The 18,606-nt window shown below is 30.1% G+C and overlaps 2 protein-coding genes across 16 annotated transcripts; one reads left to right on the top strand and one right to left on the bottom strand.

Moving 5' to 3' along the window:
- Positions 1–118: 118 nt before the first annotated feature.
- LOC100880127 (hrp65 protein) lies at positions 119–15,324 on the bottom strand. Of its 13 annotated transcripts, none has more exons than XR_013039341.1 (12): positions 14,923–15,323; positions 13,051–13,218; positions 12,749–12,967; positions 12,033–12,334; positions 11,499–11,794; positions 11,227–11,417; positions 10,803–10,923; positions 10,562–10,581; positions 1,819–1,875; positions 1,535–1,616; positions 850–1,063; positions 119–644 (listed from the first exon to the last, which is right to left on the bottom strand). XR_013039341.1 is itself a non-coding variant. In XM_076535594.1 (9 exons), exons 1-9 carry the CDS (start codon positions 15,169–15,171, stop codon positions 7,056–7,058), a joined length of 1,782 nt encoding a protein of 593 aa, XP_076391709.1. In that variant the 5' UTR covers positions 15,172–15,324; the 3' UTR covers positions 5,841–7,055. The 13 variants fall into 13 exon arrangements, 7 of the variants coding, with proteins under 7 accessions (XP_076391709.1, XP_076391708.1, XP_012147960.2 ...); XR_013039344.1 differs by having other exon boundaries at positions 10,803–10,899; XR_013039339.1 differs by lacking the exon at positions 10,562–10,581 and having other exon boundaries at positions 14,923–15,324.
- Positions 15,325–16,198: 874 nt separating this feature from the next.
- On the top strand, positions 16,199–18,542 carry LOC100879903 (growth hormone-inducible transmembrane protein). Of its 3 annotated transcripts, none has more exons than XM_012292568.2 (5): positions 16,199–16,310; positions 16,731–16,954; positions 17,093–17,204; positions 17,565–18,179; positions 18,256–18,542. In XM_012292568.2, exons 2-5 carry the CDS (start codon positions 16,747–16,749, stop codon positions 18,341–18,343), a joined length of 1,023 nt encoding a protein of 340 aa, XP_012147958.2. In that variant the 5' UTR covers positions 16,199–16,310; positions 16,731–16,746; the 3' UTR covers positions 18,344–18,542. The 3 variants fall into 3 exon arrangements, with proteins under 3 accessions (XP_012147958.2, XP_012147957.2, XP_003706375.2); XM_012292567.2 differs by having other exon boundaries at positions 16,229–16,386; XM_003706327.3 differs by having other exon boundaries at positions 16,261–16,420.
- The last annotated feature ends 64 nt before the right edge of the window (positions 18,543–18,606 follow it).

Raw genomic sequence — 18,606 nt, 5'->3', positions numbered from 1 at the left:
GTTTTATGAAAGGAGAATTAGGAATATTTTGCGAATTTACAATATTCGATATTAATTATAAGAATTTATTTTTAGAAAATTATTGTGATTTATTTAAATAAAAAATTAGGAATAAATATTACCATAACATAAATAGATGATTTAATGTATTAAAAATGATGGTAAATTTACATTTGATAAATTATATACATATTCGTTATATATTTTCTTATACGTATAATACAAAATACAATAATGCTTTTTAAATATAATTAATATAACTAAATAAAATCGTTTACTACGTCACTTAATATTATAATTTATTAAGACGTGAATTATTCGGCAAATTGACGTCACAAAACTGCAACAGAAAAAACACTGTTTACAAAATATTATTTCCATAACTTTCATATTTTGTACATTTGAAGCGTCAGGGTATTCGAACAAAAATTTGTCATCTTTAGTCAGAACTCTAGCCAAAAATATCATCATACAAAATGAATAGTTAAATATGTTATTACATGTTATTAATGTGTTACATATTCTTCTTATTATTATTCACATTATTAGTAACGAAAATGTATTAATGCGCGAATCTAATGAACAATCACCTTCAAATCGGAAGTTGGAAGTGAAGTGTCCCCATTTTGTAATGTCCGAAGTTCCTACAAAAACAATACAAAATTCGATTACCAACTGCTTACATAATAAAATTATACTTATGTAAATATTTATTAATCTCAGTAAAAATGGTACACGTTGGAATTTTTAAAGCTTCGTCATAACAACTCAGCCCCGAAAGAGAATCATCATTAAAATTGGTTTGATCATTTTTATAAAGTATACAAAATTTTTAAATTAATATATTACCTTAAAATGGCAAATCCATTGAAATAGGTCCAATTAGGAATATGTGCAATTAGATATCTGATTTATGTTGTTTAATATTAAGATATGAAGTCATTTAAAATTCAAACGATGTTTTTAAAAGTTTTAAATCAGATATCTATAAACGCTCCACTTTTTCGGATGACATAATTAAGTGATCGCCTTTTCAGTCTATTAACTCCTACGAATTTCTCTCCTGAAAAGTAAATAATTTGTTAATACTTTATACGTTAGATAAGTAACCAAGGATATTTAAATGAATGAACTCAGTACACGTTGGGACAGTCATTGAAATTTCTCCTTATTTAGCTAATTGTCATCTTAGGATATTCTTAATAATTACTGATGGACAGTAATTCAAGTTATCCGTTGAGGATAAATTTACTCATTTTTGATTCTCAAATACTCGACTTACGAATTATCAAATTTAGAAATTTTAACAATGCCATATTTACAAACTTCCAGAACTATAAACTAGTGAATTTATAGATTTCTCAATTTTGAAATTGAGACATTTTCAAATTTATACTAACTCTTTATATTACCAATTGCAACAATTTTCTATTTCTACTCGCCTATTTGTGACAATAAAATCGTCGATATCCTTGCATAGCTGCCCATCAATGTTCTACATTACGTTTAGTAGTGAAAAAGAAGTGAAACACACCTTACTATTTTTCACATGGCCTTCCACGCATACCATTGCTCTTCATGTAGCCATATCCTGCAGACTGGCTGTGATTACAAAGCTGTAAATAAAAATTTGTATAAGAAAAATAATACATGAAATTTTCATCATATAACTAGTATAAAAATTATAGACTCAGTACGTTGGGACTATTGTTATTTATCACATAATTCAAAATGAGTAAGGTTGTCATCACAACACAGAGTTATAATATTTTTCAGATTTTATATTATAATTTTTTAAATAAGATGAATTCAGCTTACTTTTTCACCTCATGGCAAGTTCAAGATTCTTCTTCAACCAACAACAGGTATGAGCATCTGTAAACATAAAAATTGACATAAATATTGTGCACGAGAACCCAGTGTACTTGCATTTTTAATATTTAATTTAGAAATTGGCAATTTAATACGTTTAATATATAAGCTGAACTAGTATTATCTGTTAAATAAATTTGATAACAGGTATATTATTGTCAGAAACTTCTTCAGAATTTTAAGCTTCAAAAGTATATATAATGAAACATAAAAATATGGTGCAATTTACAATACAAAAAAAGTTCTTCTAATAACTAATACTTTTTGTTAAACATTCGTTCTACATATTTATTTGTACATAAGTGCTCAGGAAAAATGTCTCACAGTATTAAACTACATTTTTGTATGTAAAAAAATGTATTGTAAAAGCACATTTGTATAATCTCCTCTGAATACAAAATGTATTTTTCAAATTGCCCATTCATGGAGCATTATCAACCTATTCTTCAGTTGATTACTAAGAGTTGTTCAACATTATTTTGTAGGAATTAAATACGTATAGTATTTTCAATTACACATAAATCATACATGTTACCACCCAGAAATCAAGTAAAACATCAACAGTGTCTTAAGGTTTGGTTGTTGCAATAGTAATTAGTTACATCAGCCTAGATTTAAATAATGAACCTTGACAACCGTTTGCTAAAATTCGTACGTAAATATAAGTTTGGTTGTCATAGGTAAAAATACGGTCTAGGCTGGAAAAATTTCACTCAAGTATTAAACTCCTATGGATTCAAGTAATCAAAGGTTTGCATCATAGTACGGTATTATCCAAGTCCAAATGCAGAGTCGAACTAAACCAAATATAGTTAACAAAATAAATCATTTCAGATTGTAATTTCTAACATTTTCATGAATATTTCGAAGCTTCACAATGTTACAGATAAATTCAATTTCATTGGTAAAGATTATAAATGAAAATATTTATTTAACAATTTTGCAAATGTTATTTTCAGAAATAACCAAAAATATCTGTTATCAGATAATGAAACATAATCAAACATGGTACAGACTTGATATGAGTCACTCCTTTTTATATGGCCCGTGGTACAAGTTCTCATTTAGATTTATAAATTTACAAGTTACAGACTTTCAAATTTAGAAATTTGAATTTTTTCAGTTCTTCAAATTTGAGAATTAAGTATTTAAAATTTGTAATTGTAGTAATTTCAAATTCACAAATTTCCTAGTCAAGAGATTGTCAAATTAAAAAATTGAAATTTAGATACTTCACAGTTATAAATTTTGATATTCTGAAATTTAGGAATTTCAATTTTTTTTCACAAAAAATTTTTGAATTTGTAGACTTCCACATATTCGATAGCAGGACTTCAACGATTGAGTACGAAATAAGTTCCATTTATATCATTCTGTACATGTTTGCTGTCCTTATAGACTTGTTCACGGCCATATAGCGAGACTCCTCCGCTTTACCTGAGAAAATCAGAGTATTTCAGCGATCGTTATTAAAGAAATGTATGTTAATAGAAATCAAAGTAAAAATTCAGTTTTCTTTTGTAATCTTTACCATATGCTTGCATAAATGTCCCACCCGAAGATTAAAATAGAGTTACGCATAATAACAGTTTTACAAAATCTACTCACCTCGATACCAGTAGATTCATTGACTAGTAGTTTCAAGTAAGTAAGCCTATCTTGTGATTGCTGTGTCTCTCCTCCGTTAAAAGATTCTCTTGATTAATAACATTTGCTTTAGATTGTTCGTTAGTTCGCGATTGTAATCAACCGCGTACACTCGAACATGTAGTCGTTTTCTTCGAGAAACAAGATGGATACTTTTATCGTTAGAATTCGTGTCTATATATCCCACACAATTTGTCCATAGAAATGCTCAAAAGGCATTCAATCAAATTATGATTCCTCTTACAATCAATTTAACGATTGTTAAGAGTAATTAAAGATTCTTGATTCGTTGAGCATTTTTTCTTTTAAACGCACGTATGTGCGTTAATTAAAATAATGCAGCCATTTTGTTACATATATTTGGGAAGTATTCACTGAATGATATTTCATCTAATCCTATTTTAAGGATTGAATTTCATTCGGTGAATGGTAAATTGTGTCTCCTTGAAACCTAGTGTTAAATATAATTTATGATATATAAGTTTTGTTAGGAAATACTAATCATTACAAATATCTACATTACAGGCACACAGTAATTATAGGATGAGTCGTCTTTAATAATTGGGATTGGAATTTTCATGAGAATTCGTAAAAAAAAAAAGAGAAATTAGGATTGGTAGAGTAAGATTAGATAGAATATGTTGAAGAGTAATGCGAGAAGTTCAGTCTTATCAAAATATTCTTATATCTGCTTTAGATTCATAGTCAGATACAGTTTTTTCTGAGAAAATATATGTACACAAAATTAATGAAACAGAATGAAAAATATACTTTTAACAAAATTATGTTTATCAAATTGCATTCAAAAATAAATATAATCATAGACATAAAAAGAAGTGCACACTGTGTAAGGTCTACTGTGTTAAACAATTCCTGAAAAGAAACATGTGTACTTGAAACTAAAAAACTTGTATAAAATATAAAAATATTTTTTGATACTGTAGAGTTTCCATTTCAGACCGAATACATTTTAATACCTATTTCAATTGAAAACAGAATTTACTCCATTAATGAACTGTGCACACAATTCATTCATTTTTCCTAAGAAACTTATTTAAGGGTATTAAGAATGTCAGTTCATCAGGAACATATTTTTGAAATATTTGCACTTGCAATATACTATATACAATTTTTTAAATAATTCTCTTACTGCAAAAGTTTCACTATTTTAGAGAACTGATATTGACACATTTGCAGCAGTCAGAACTTTACATTGCTTTATAGTGTATCTCAGGTCACTTATGAGTTATATAAACCTATATGAACCTCGCTATTTACTTGCATTAGGGGCTCAAGAGGCTGGGGCAGAACATAGCAAACAGCCCAAATCTCCAAACAATTAGTTTACTCTTAGTAACTGTCCTATAACACCAACTCAGACTTATATAATAGAATCTTATTATATGGCTGTGGTTGGAGCTCTAGGGATAGCAGTCTGATATTTTAACATGAAGCATACCACTTTCTGTGTCCCAAAAAAGTCTGTGGCAATGAGAAGTTGTGAAAAAACTGCTAGCTGCAAGTATGTTAATAACAGAGAATTAAGTTAATATCGAAGCTAATTTCAAAGATTAGTTATTGCATTAACAAAAAATTAATACAAAAATTAATTTTCTGCTAATAATGTAGTAACTAATCTTTCCGTTTTTGTTTTATTTTAAAATATAAGGTCACACCGCTTGATACAAAATTTGAAAAAAAATTTTGTTATAAAAACACTTTCATTCAGTTTATACCCAGAACGTGTATCATCACCAGAGCCTTTGTATTTCAAAAGCATTTGAATGTCTAAGATTTCAATCCAGTATGTCATTACTTTACACGCATAAAGTTTAACCAATTTGTATTCAATTCTCCCCAATAAATCAGAGTATGTAGAATGACAATATATGTATGTTATATAAATGGGAATTAATTTGTCTAATACTTCAAGTATAGCTTTAAATCATTCCCACTAAGAAGCTATAAAAAAATTAAGTTTAGCATATTACAAATGATAAGAATATATCAAAACTTCTGTATCAAGTTTAGTAAGTGCAGTCATCCTACAGTAGTTAGTAACATTTTGGTCCGCGATATCGCAGAAAAGTCTGTTGTTTTAGCGTGAAATATTTAATCCCACACTGAATTTGAATAAATTCAGTTATATGTCTGTAGAAGTATAATGGGTACCTAAGGTCCAGTATTTTCATTAGTTTTCATTGGGTACACAATTTTTAAGGTAATAAAAAGCATAAGTTTTCGCATTATCCTTCAAGTATACATATTTGTGAGTGGCACAGAGCGTTTGAAGATTGATTATTAAATAAATAGTTCCTATATATGGATATATATAGACCTTTATTCATAAAATTACTTCTTGTCAGTTAAGTTCCTTCACAAAGTTTGAGTAGCACAATTGCAGATCATTCTGCTGATATACGTCTTATTCTAACACAATTACTTTTATAAAGCTTGAAGTAATGCAAAAATTGCATACTGTTCTCATGATGAATATTATACCATCGTTAACTTAAGATCATGTACGTAAGAGTACCAATAATACACTTTAGCTAAAACTGTCTGCACAGGCTTTAAATACACCTAATGCAATTTCTCGTCTTATAGAAAGATTATCGTGGAATGACTGACGTCAATTTCAGTCATCAATGCATCCTTACTTATAAACTAATTTAATATTTTCTCGTAAAATACAAAGCTAAAGGTGTGATCGGAATATAATATAGTTATTTTCAACTTGGAAAACTACTGAATCAACGAATGACAAAATTAATAATGGTAGCATGACGATACAATAGTGACGAAAACTAATATTATTTTGCTCTTAAATATTTACAATTTTTCCCCATGAAATAAAATTCTCATGTTATCTTTTCTTTTATTTAAAATATTAATTGACAATGAATATACCTCGTTTCTACATTATCGTACATTAACATAAAGTAACATCTTAAACTCAAACTTCAGTTCTTCTGTGTTAATAATGCATTTCTTTTTCTTAGAGAAGAACAGTCTCTAGGAAATAAAAAAGGCATACGATATTCAATATTGTTCCTTATAGTTAGAAGTCGATAAATGATATGAATGTGTTGTGAATTGTCAACATTAACGGTATCCTACTTTCGTACAAGCATATATTTCAAAAAAGAAAAGCAAAAAAAATATATATAAGAATTCGTCAATGTATCAAATTTATCAGTATCAGTAATAATTTCAAAACATGTCTCCCTTTCATTGTGCTTGTAAAGTTCGTTAATGCTCTGATAACTTAAAAACTGTATAGAATACAGTAATTTCTTATCAGTAAAGCGATTCATGATTACATGAAATCATGACCTAATATGAAATATATAAAATCGTTCACAAATACTACGCCCTTTTCGTTCTTGCTAGTATTTTCTTTTTCCCTATGATATAAAACGTGAAAGATGATCGATAGCAAATGTTGGAAAAATGATTGAAGAATATAATGCGAACTATCGGAAAACGTTCTTTTTCGACAGTTAAAAAAAAGTTTGTTATAATACTGCGACAATTTAGTAACGTCTTCTCTTATTAGGATAATCATCCTGACGATTTCGATCACCTCCACCTTGCCAACGACCACTACCGCCACTACCTCCACGACCGCCACCCATGTTACCCATATCAACCCTCATATCCATCAAATCCATTATTTGACCACGATCGTCATTGTAACCCCCTCGGCTACCGCGATCCATACTGTTATATGCATCCATGAAAGACTTTGGATCCTAACCAGTATCAGAATAGGTCGAGATCGTGATGTGCGTAAAATTTCAAAAGCGGTCGTTTAAAATCAGAGTAGTCGAAAGTATGTCCGATAATCATTGAAGTGAATGCCAACATGATTTCCCGTTTAAACGGTGAACAATGATGTTTTGTAGATTTTGGATGTACCATAAATACATTTCACAGTTCAGGGCGACCATCCACGTTTGACAGCAGCACAGGTCATCGTCAATTTTCGTCAAATCACATAGAAAAGAAAGGGGAAAACACAATGTTAGATGTTGTTTGCACGTACAACATTAGTAGAATTGAATGCGTGAATAATACACGCGCTAAAACAAATCACATACGAATATAATTGTTATATAGCTTTCAGAAATATGTGTCGTGTTCTCGACATCGATTAACCATATTAGACCAAGCAAATGCCCAACACAGATTAATGATGATAGTTTATGACTAAATTGTGACGTTTATTGATATAAGTTAGAGTAACAGGTGTTCTTAAAGTATGCTGAAAGTTTTATGGACCTGCCTTCTAAATCCGTCGTATCAGTTTTTTATGTTATATATTAAATTTCAAGAACCCTAAAAATTATATAATTAGTTACTACCTATGGAACGTAAGATACATACGTATAGATGTTAAATTGTTTACTAGTACAGGGCTTCTCAAACTCGTATGTACCTAGATCTACTTTGGAAAATAATTTTCCAGGACATACTCGTTTGTAGTAAATTATTTTCAAAGGTCACGGAATCCGATAATTTCGAAGTATGGTAGTTTTAAAATTTCCATATTCCAAAACTCCAAGCTTGAAAAATTCTAAAGTTTCGAAGTCCTGTGTTCTAAAATTCTAAAGCCCCAAGAGCACCTAAAGTTCAAAGTCGTAAACATTCTAAAATTCCAAAATCCAAGTCTTAGAGGTCCAAATTTCTAGTACCAAAATACTAAAATTTAAAAATTCCGACATTCTGAAGACTCAATACCCCACAGTCCCAACAGTCTAAAGTTCTAAATTCCCAAGTCCCAAAATTCTAAAGTTTGGGAATCTCCGTACTAGTACAATGCATTAAAGTATTAAATATTTTAAATTATGCAAAGTTATGATTTCAATTTGTAAAGGTTATATCAATTTTTCTATCAAAAAATGTAGAGTCTTGCTAAATAGTATTCAATATACATGCTATTTCAAATACTTATATACATATAAAATCTGTATATAAACATGTCTAAAGAACGAAATAATTTTTCAACCCTATATTTTCACATCCGAAAAGCCCGAAATGAAAACGCTTAAAAACACAATTTAAAACATGTAAGAGCTAGATTAATATGTACAATTCTTCAGTGGTGTTGATATAGAAAAATTGTTTCATTTTCTGAGAAATAGGGGAAGTATTACAACTTATCACAATTCTGCAGTTTAAATATTGATGCAAGCAGCAAAGAGGCGTGATCAAGGTCTCTAAGCAAACTTTTCTCAATAATTATACAACAGAAATGTGTATATATGTAATAAATGTATTTTTAATGGCTTTTCCCACTCAAATATTTTTTCAAGTTTGATTATATCTGAAAAATTAAAAATGATATTGCTATACTCGGAAACTACACTTAAAATATTCTATTCTTAAATATATTTAGAATAATATTGCACAGATTAATTCATAATAGTTTCTGAATATAGCTAATCATAGTTAATTATTTATACAGTTGGGCATTTGTTGGTTAATAAATATCAAATGATTACTATGGAACTATATACATTAATAAATGATATTCCAAAAACGAAACAGAAAATACTAATTTTAATTTGAATATTTAAAATTGTTCATTCATGGAAAGAAATTCTGGTAGTAGTTCCATAGTAAGCAATATACCTAATCATTAATGCAACTAGAGAAAATAGAGGGCAGAGCCTCCTGTCTGCAAGCATATGGAGAGACCAATGTGGCTAAGTTTAATACAATTTTGATAGTAAGTTTCCATCGGTACGTGCCCAAATAATACTCCGCGGAGTATTTGGAAAAATTGTGTAGGTTTCATATCATTTATAAGGCCTTTTTTATAATAATTAATATATAAGTACTTCATTATTTTGTCACGTACTTAATACATACAGAAAATTTATTTTAGAGGTAAGCATAAATGGCATATTATTAACAGAAGTAATTTCTTCCAAGTATTTGCGTAAATTCTGTATTACTGTTTATTGTAATATTATTTTATAGGATAAGTTTTGTATTTAAAAATTAGTATGTAGGGCAGTAGAAATAAACAATTCCTATTCATAAGAAATGCATGTACTGTTAATTCAGTACATTTGGAAGATGAAGAATTTATGTATGGCAAACGAGACACAACCTGCCTATCTAACTCCTTGCATATCTTATCTAATTTTGAAGTATAAGATATTGATAAGAAAATTCCAAATATGTGCCGTTGATATATCAACGTATAGCGCGCTTGAACAATTGGGTCAAATTTTATATATCTTTCTATTATGCAGAAATATAATTCTTCCATGAGTGAGATTAGACAACGATGAGAACAATTGTCCATCAAGTGTTTTGGATATTTTCCAATAAATATTGGAAAGATAGTCGAATGTGTAATACCCTTTTTAAGAGGAAATAATTATTTAGAGAAATTTTTATGAAGTCTCATTCGGTTTAAGAACAATGGAGATAGAAAAAACATTACGCAGGCGGAATAATGCAATAATACATCACCACCTGAACACATTATAACTGCATCTAGAATCGAATACAGTATGCTATTTCCGTTAAGACGGAAAATTGCGCATTGTAATATGTAACTTCTGCTTATGTTATAATATCAATGAAAAAATAACCCCCTACCAAATATAAAATTTAAAATATGTGCCCATTGACTCCTCCACATGTTATAGCCAATTAATTAAAATTGAATTAGTCATACAAAATACATTGCATTAAAATTATGTATACGTCAATAAAATTGGCATTGTTGCAGACATTAGAACTCTGCTATATTGGAAGGCATGCTTCGTGGGAATATTCATAAAGTTTTTCAGCACATTTTTCGCAAGATTTCACTAACAGTACTGGTTCTTTTGTCATGCAAGAACACAGTTCAATTTTTCTAAGAAAAAATTCCCGCATATGTAACAGTTTTTTTCATAATACCACTATAGATAAAAATACGCATGTAACTAAAAAAAATGGAACTTAAACATATTGAAATAAAATAAATGTTTTGGTAAAAAAAAGATAAGTGAAATAATAAATTAATGGGATACATTACCACTGGCATACTGCTTCCACCTGGAATAAAATACAGTTTAATGTTAAAAACTGTTTCATTCGTCTACTTTAATAAAGATATTTTCCGCAATTCAACGATCCATATGGTAATCAATAATATGTACTCAAAATCTTTAGAAATATACAATACATGCAAAATATAAACCTACAATTTTCAAAATTGAAAAGATATACAATTCAATTTACATTGTTTGTATTGTTATTAATGTTTAAAAACTTACCATCGGATTGACCATATCCATCACGATCACTATTACTAACGGAATCGTAATTTTTTCCTCCTAGTCCACCTCCACCACCTCCTCTCATTGCTTGCTCCTTAAATATAAAAGGAACATAGCCCTAAGCATTATTAAGAAACATGAATCTACTGATAATTAGAAATTATAAACGGTATGTCAACATAGTATGCTCTTCTTATTACTGTAATAATTAAATAAAAAAGAAAAAAACGGAGATTTATATGACAAAATTATTAACCAATCTTGTATAGAATATTAAATTTGGCTATAAGGCTTGTAACACTGTATCGATGACAGAAAACACAACGCATCCGCGTAGTATGAAAATATTGAAGTTGTAAATATTAATATTATAGAAATTCTATAATATTTTATTATAGAAATTAATGTATGAATCAATTACCTGCATGAATAAGTTATTTTCTTGTTGGCGCCTATGTAATTCCTCTTCTTGTCTCCTTATACGCATTGCCATTTCTTCTTGCTGTCTTCTGCGTAATTCCTCTTCGCGTGTTCTTTGTTCCTCTGCTTGTCTTTCTTTCATCTCCCATTCACGTTTCTGCCTCTCACGATCCGCTTCACGCATACGCAGTTCTATAACAGAACATATTGGTTTATAAAAATATATTCACATTTGAATTATTGTATAATCATTCGATAGTATTTATTACTTACGTTCTCTTAATAATTCAGTTTCATGTTCATAACGTGCAAATTCCATTTGAGCTTCCAATTTTTCTTCTTCCATTGCCATTTCCCTTTTTAATGCTTCTTCCTTTTGTTTATACAGTTCATGAAGTTGTTTCCATCTTGTTCCATATTCGTGTTCAAAACTGCCTATTTGTGCAAATCTTGGACCAATATCACGAGCTTTAAAGAACTCCGGATTTTTCCGAGGTAAATTTTTATCCGGATATCCATCTACATCATCTTGTTGCTCAAATGGCTCAACTACCACAGGGCGCAGGGAACTGTAAAAACCACATTTTACTTGAGTACTTAAAATAATGTTATTAATATTATTATAAAATAGGAAGTTTTGTATTCCAAGTGATTGGCACACAACACAGATAATTACTGCATCATGCTTCCTATAGGAACTTATTTCTCTCCCCCAATTATATTAATATAGGCACTTATTGATTACTTAAACATCAAATAAGCGTGGCGTTGGGGTAAACAAGATTTTCATTTACAATGGAAACTTACGCAGTCAAGAAATAACATCCTTCTGTACATTTTCTTAACGCGAGTTGGGCTGATGGTTTTCTGCAGAATTCTACAATTCCTTCTCCAGTAGATTTTCCTCTATCATCCACTATGACTATCGCACGTTCGATTTCTCCAAAAACACTGAACGCTCTTTCAAGTAATTCATTTGAAATCCAAGGTGTAAGATTCTTAATTTTAATTGTGGACGAATGAGGCGCAAAACGTACTTTCAATGCACGTCCTTTACGCATTGTACCATCTAATTCATGTTTTGCTTTTTCAGCATTTACCCTGTAATCCTACACATATTGATCGTATTTTAGAAATATATTTTAATATTACATAAATATTATGTATAAAGCAATAACTTATCATACTTATAAAAAAGCAGCCATTATAGATATTATCATCTTTTATCAATCGGTAACTATTTTAATCATTTGTTTAACACAGCGATATTTTGGTGGAGTGTAATATTATATTCAACGAAGTTAATTGTATACTGTTTGTCAATAATGTTATAGATATTTTTACACATACGTTTACATCGCATACACGTTTCAACTTATATTTTATTACATAATCAAATGTTATTTAAACTCAAACAGCACAAAATATAAAATGTGATTTAAAAAATGAAAGGATTACACTCCACTTGACCACATCGGAATATTTAAAAAATTATAGCATATGATTATTAATATTAAACTTACCATCCTGAGAAATGCAAAATTTTTCTCCTTATTAACAAACAGTTCCGATATTTCTCCATACTGTTGGAACATCTGTTGAATCTCTTCCTCTGTAACGTCATTTGTTAAGTTTCCAATGTACAAACGATTGCGACCACTGAATTTCTTTTCTGTAGTTTCTTGGGGTGGTAAATCGTGAGTTGGCCCACTAATAGCCATAATACGTTCCATTAAACGATCCTAATGCACATAAAAGGTATTTAAATAAATACATTTTAATCATAATTCAAAATACTAATGTAACAATGGGAAATATTACTTACATCTTGTGAACGATTTCCTATGTTTCGGTCACCACCTCCGCGGCCACCTCTACCGCCACGCATTCCGCCGCCGCGTCCCATTCCCATTCCACCACCCATTCCTTCATTCATAGTATTATCCATGCCTCCGTCCATGGAGTCGCTCATTTTCATCTGCAATGGTTTCTTCTATTCAGAAATTTCTAAGTTACTAATGTGATACAAATTCTTAATCTTTGATAATGAAATCTTTATAAAATGTAGAGCGTAATAATTAAAATTTATTATCAGCTTCAACTGAATTAAAAGTTATTTTATATCGAATGTTTAAAATTATTTAATATTAGTCTGCTTTAAATAGTTTTCATTAAAAGCATAATCAAAGATCTCAGAAAAATTTGTCCTTGGTTCGATGACATAAATAGAAATAAAGATAAAAATGTTTTTAGATAAAATGGTGGTACATATTCACAAATATAAATAAACATCAGTGCAGGCTTAAAAAAGAATTCAGAATCACAGACTTATTATAAACCTTTTAATTAAATTTAAAATTTAAACAAGATTAAATAAATCCAATGATAAAGTTATAGATAAAATTGGCTCAAATTAAGTTTGAAGTTTAAACACAAATAAATTTGAATAATAAAATAATATAATGAATAATATTATGAAAATCGTATGAGTAATAATTGCATTCAACCGTTATCACTTCCATTAGCCTTGATACTTTGTAGCAGGGTCATGAAAAAAAAAAACATGTTTTCGACTACATATGAAAAGATTTCATATCCTGCTTTTTATACTATTATCTCTATGAAATGTTCAGCTAGTTGGCTTCATGTTTCTCATGGAGATTAATCATATGAAATGATTAAATTATTAATCAAAATGATTTCAAGGTATTAAGAATTTGAAGAAAAATATATCATTACAATATAGGCAATTTATCGATAATCAATAACAGCACCTTTATTAATTAGTATTTCTATTTCTATGCAAGGTCGGCCTTCATGAAGGACTTTGCACGCAAAAAATATTTCGAAGCTCGTTATCGAAAATTGCTATCATGGGACATAAAAGTTTCAAAAAATATCGAATATTTTTTATTTTTTCCTAATGAATGTAAGTGAGAAATGTACAATTCACTTTAGTATATTTATTTTACCCACGATGTTCATTTATTTTAGGTACTTTACAAGATAAGCTCAGTTAGCGAAGCTTTAGAACTGGTAGTAAAGATAACCATTATCTAATTAAATGACTTAGTTAAAAAATAAACAGTTTATTACATAATGATAAAGGTATATATGAAAACATTCATCATATTTATAAGTAAAACTGTTTTAAGCACGTGTTCGGAAACCAAGAATACCTATCCACCATCTTAGTTTTAATGCGCGCCATTTTGTAATCAGTACACACGTAAAATCGATATATCTGACCTGGTACTATATATGAATTAATGTAGCATCAAATATAAAATTAAGTCCTTATGAAGAAATATTTTTTTTCTCTTCACATGAAACTTAATTTTGAATACTTTATTGCTTCAATTTTATACATATTTTCTAACTTATAGTAACAATATAACAACTACATAAATAATACGTATAGTTACGTATAGTTACATACTATACATTGCCGAACATTATATTCCTGTACCTACAATACGTTCTTTTCTTCTTTTTACCATCGTAATCATGAATTTATATGTAACATTGAAATAATCAAAATTTTCATACAAAATGAGGTATTTTGGAAGTTAGAAACACAGGAATTTATAATCGGCAAGTATTACGCATTATTTTGAAGCAAATATGGCGGTACAAAGGGGAATAAAGAACTTCCGAAATGTGGTAAACTACAAAAGTAAACTTGTAAAATTCTTACCGGTCCATCGTTATTTCTGTTTCCACCGCCCATTCCGCCTCCACGTCCTCCAGAAAATCGTGTACCGGCTTTTCGACCACGCGGTCCGCGGTTTCCACCGCCGCCACCGCCGCCGCCTCCACCGCCTCCGCCGCCGCCGCCGCCGCCACCACCGCCGGGTGGATTGCGTTCTCGTGGATTTTCATTACTATTTTCCGCAGCTGCATTTTGAGATTCTGTTTTTACGTTTGGCGACTCGGCTCCCGCCATCGTTCGCTCAAGATTATCTTCTGTGCGTCCAAGTTATCGAGGAATAAAAGCCGAGATCTTCAAAAACGAAGAGCTCAACTTGCTCTCGATCGTTCTTTCCGACGAAGTGTTCACTATGGCGTCCAACAGCAAAGAGGATGAAGTCGCCAAGTAGAAGACGTACTAGAGGAACTTCCCCCACCACGCATCGTCATATCCGGTATATTCAAAGTGCTATTTCCTGAAGTTGCGATTGGTTAGTTCGATTAGTAACAATTTACTTGATTGGTTAATGGATGTAAATGCAATATTGCCACATTTAAGAGGATATGGGAATTATTAATTATAAATGTTTTACATATGAATTAATAAATATTTTATATTTTATTTTTATTTATTCAGATTTAATTAAAACATATTTTATAAGTGTATGATTATAATGTTCTGTCGTAATTCATGTTGTTGTATTTTAGAATTTTGTATTCGGTCCTAGGAATATTCTGTTTAGTTCGATGAGAATAATACTTTTATAGAATATATTACATTGATTACAATAAATTAAACATTTAAATAAATAAAATAGTTGAAATAAAATAGAAAATAATAGTATGTATGTTATTCAAATTTATTTCTCTTTGTTATTCATAGTTTTGGTTTTCAGAATGAGATTGCTACTTTGGGGGGAAAGAAGACATTTTATTTACAAGTGTTTATTGAAACTGATGAATAAAAAGAACATAATTAACTACTGTAAAATAATACAATTTTTTAAATTTATTGTATATTTTCGGAATATATTATTCAGAGAAAAAGTTTTCATTCATTTTACACATGTTTAATTTGATTGGTTCGAGTATGGTTTATAACTAAAAACAGAGCGCAAGACGATCATAATATCTGTGTGCATACCCAGTGTTCTTTTATTTGTGCACTTGTTCAAGTCTTCATTTCTTTCTATATCCATATATTTTTGTCCCCTTTGTATATGATCAAGAAGTGAGATATAGGAACTAGGGGGAAATCTATTAGCGAAAAAGATTCAGTCAAGCCGCCGAGTGCCATCTTCCATGAAGGAAGAAAACACGAATATTGCATTTTAATATCTGCTTTCTACGGCAGATAGCACTTCGATCGCAAGCAGCTTCCAAGAATTTTTCCTAGTACGTATTATTTGTGCAATTGTCAAAACCTCAGTTCTGTCGATTGATCGAGAATAATTGCAGTCTTATTGCATCAGTGAGTAATCACGAAAATTTTTTGTCGAAACCTGGTATGACATTTTGAATTTGTAGAACCGTTGAATTGTAGAATCATTTAAATTTCTTAGAAATGGTTTGAATTATTCAAAACCACATGTAATTTAAAATTATTGGCTAAACTTTACTTTGAAGCATATAAAATTGTTAACTTTTGTTTTATCAAATATACAAGAATACAAATTGTATTCTAGATGTCAAAAACTATCAAATAATATAAAAAAGTTTACAATTTTATGTGTCCCAATGTAAAAAATTATTCTTTATACTTGATAAACGTATATGTATTATTTACGTTTTGTAATAATATATTTTAATTTTTAGATCATAGCGTGCAAACATGTTGCTCGCTAGAGTTTGTCGAAGTGGAGCTTCGTCAGCTCCTTTAATTAGTTTCCTAAAAGCACCAGTGAATTCAAAACCTCTGATTTCAAAAATTCAGGCTGTAAGGTTATTTGCCAACGATGGACGTACCTCATATGTACGATCGACTCGTACTCGATCATCCACTATTACGGAACGAGCTATGGCTCCTGCAGGAGATGCAGGTATAAATTTAGTCAAAAGTATTGACATAATATGATGCAATCATAATCATAACCTACTGTAAATTATTGTTACCATAAATATTAGAGAAAATCTTTATCCTTTATCCTGCACTAATAATTATACTATCCTTTTTTCAGCAATGAGCCTTGGTAAAGGAGCTCTTGCTGGTGGCGCAGTAATAGGCTTAGGTGCATTATGTTATTATGGATTAGGTTTATCATCATCTATGGGAGCCATGGATTATGCAAAGTATTTTCTTTTAAACAGTATTAGTATTATTATTCTTGTCAAATAAGATGAGTTGCAGAATAGCATTGGGACAATAGGAGGGCTAACGTTCATACTACCTGAGTCTTTTGAGATACATGAGTTTGTGATTAGGGCACAAAATGTAGCCAGCAAATATCAGTATAATAGATTATAATGTTACACAAGTTTTTTAGTAGATATAACTAAAATTGTGTTAAGGGCATGTGAAGTCTGTAGTTATACAATCAATGAAATCTGTATTTTTTCTGCATCTCATTTTGTGTGACAAGGATGGTATTTGTTAGATAATAGAAATTAAATCTAATCTATTACTTAATCTATTACTATTATTTTTTATAGAATATGGCCAGAGTATGTAAAAGATAGAATTAGAAGTACATATATGTACGTTGGGGGATCTATATTGTGCACTGCAGGAGCAGCAGCATTATGTTTGCGTTCACCAGCTGCTATGAATATGATGATGCGCCAAGGATGGATGTCATTCTTATTAACTCTTGCAGCTATGTGGGGTACTGGAATTCTGGTGCAAAGTATTCCTTATAAAGAAGGATTTGGTGCCAAACAAATGGCATGGATACTTCATACTGGTACTATTGGAGCAATCCTTGCACCTTTGTACTTATTGGGAGGACCTTTGGTACTTAGAGCAGCATGGTATACTGCTGGCGTAGTTGGTGGTTTATCAGCAGTAGCTGTTTGTGCACCAAGTGAAAAGTTCTTAAATATGGGAGGTCCACTAGCAATTGGCTTAGGAGTTGTGTTCGCAAGCAGTGTAGGATCAATGTTTCTTCCACCTACCACAGCTCTTGGATCCGGCTTATATTCAGTGTCCTTGTATGGTGGTTTGTTACTATTTTCTATGTTTCTTTTGTATGATACACAAAGAATCATAAAGCGGGCAGAAACACACCCAGTCTATGGAGCTCCAAGACCATATGATCCAGTTAATAAGTAAGAAATTTAATTTATTATGAAATTGTATCATGAATGGGTATATAATTATATTTTCGTATTCTTTTTGTTTCAGCGCCATGTCTGTGTATATGGATGTACTAAACATCTTTGTAAGGATTCTTACGATAGTGTCGGGTGGAGGTAGCCGTAAACAAAAATAAACAAGGAAAAAATTTTTAGAGTGAGACAGAAATTATTAAGTCATGTTTCTACATTGCGATTAATCAATGTTCCATCTTAGTATAGAATTTAAAATTAATTCGGGATGAAAAAGCTTTACATATATTATACATTTCCTGTTATAGTTGTTAGATAATGTAAATTCTTAATTTATTTAAAATAAAGTGTAAACTCCCAAAACGAAGTCTTTTTATGTATACAAAATAAAAGTTACAATTTACGTACTATTTTTTTTAAACGTATA

This window comes from Megachile rotundata, chromosome 9 (genome assembly GCF_050947335.1).
Source record: "Megachile rotundata isolate GNS110a chromosome 9, iyMegRotu1, whole genome shotgun sequence".
In the NCBI taxonomy this organism is placed as follows: Eukaryota; Metazoa; Arthropoda; class Insecta; order Hymenoptera; family Megachilidae; genus Megachile; species Megachile rotundata.
Note: the sequence above shows the minus strand (reverse complement) of the source record. Positions and strands in the feature narration are given on the sequence as shown.

What these genes read in the sequence shown, in the direction of transcription:
- LOC100880127 (XM_076535593.1), bottom strand. Translation starts at nt 15,171, where the DNA reads ATGGCGGGAGCCGAGTCGCCAAACGTAAAAACAGAATCTCAAAATGCA. An exon ending in TAGGAAATCGTTCACAAGAT is followed by an intron (nt 12,968 to 13,050) that starts GTAAGTAATATT and finishes TATGTGCATTAG; the next exon opens with GATCGTTTAATGGAACGTAT. An exon ending in GGATGTTATTTCTTGACTGC is followed by an intron (nt 11,795 to 12,032) that starts GTAAGTTTCCAT and finishes TGGTTTTTACAG; the next exon opens with TTCCCTGCGCCCTGTGGTAG.
- LOC100879903 (XM_012292568.2), top strand. Translation starts at nt 16,747, where the DNA reads ATGTTGCTCGCTAGAGTTTGTCGAAGTGGAGCTTCGTCAGCTCCTTTA. An exon ending in GGCTCCTGCAGGAGATGCAG is followed by an intron (nt 16,955 to 17,092) that starts GTATAAATTTAG and finishes TCCTTTTTTCAG; the next exon opens with CAATGAGCCTTGGTAAAGGA. An exon ending in CCATATGATCCAGTTAATAA is followed by an intron (nt 18,180 to 18,255) that starts GTAAGAAATTTA and finishes TTTTTGTTTCAG; the next exon opens with CGCCATGTCTGTGTATATGG.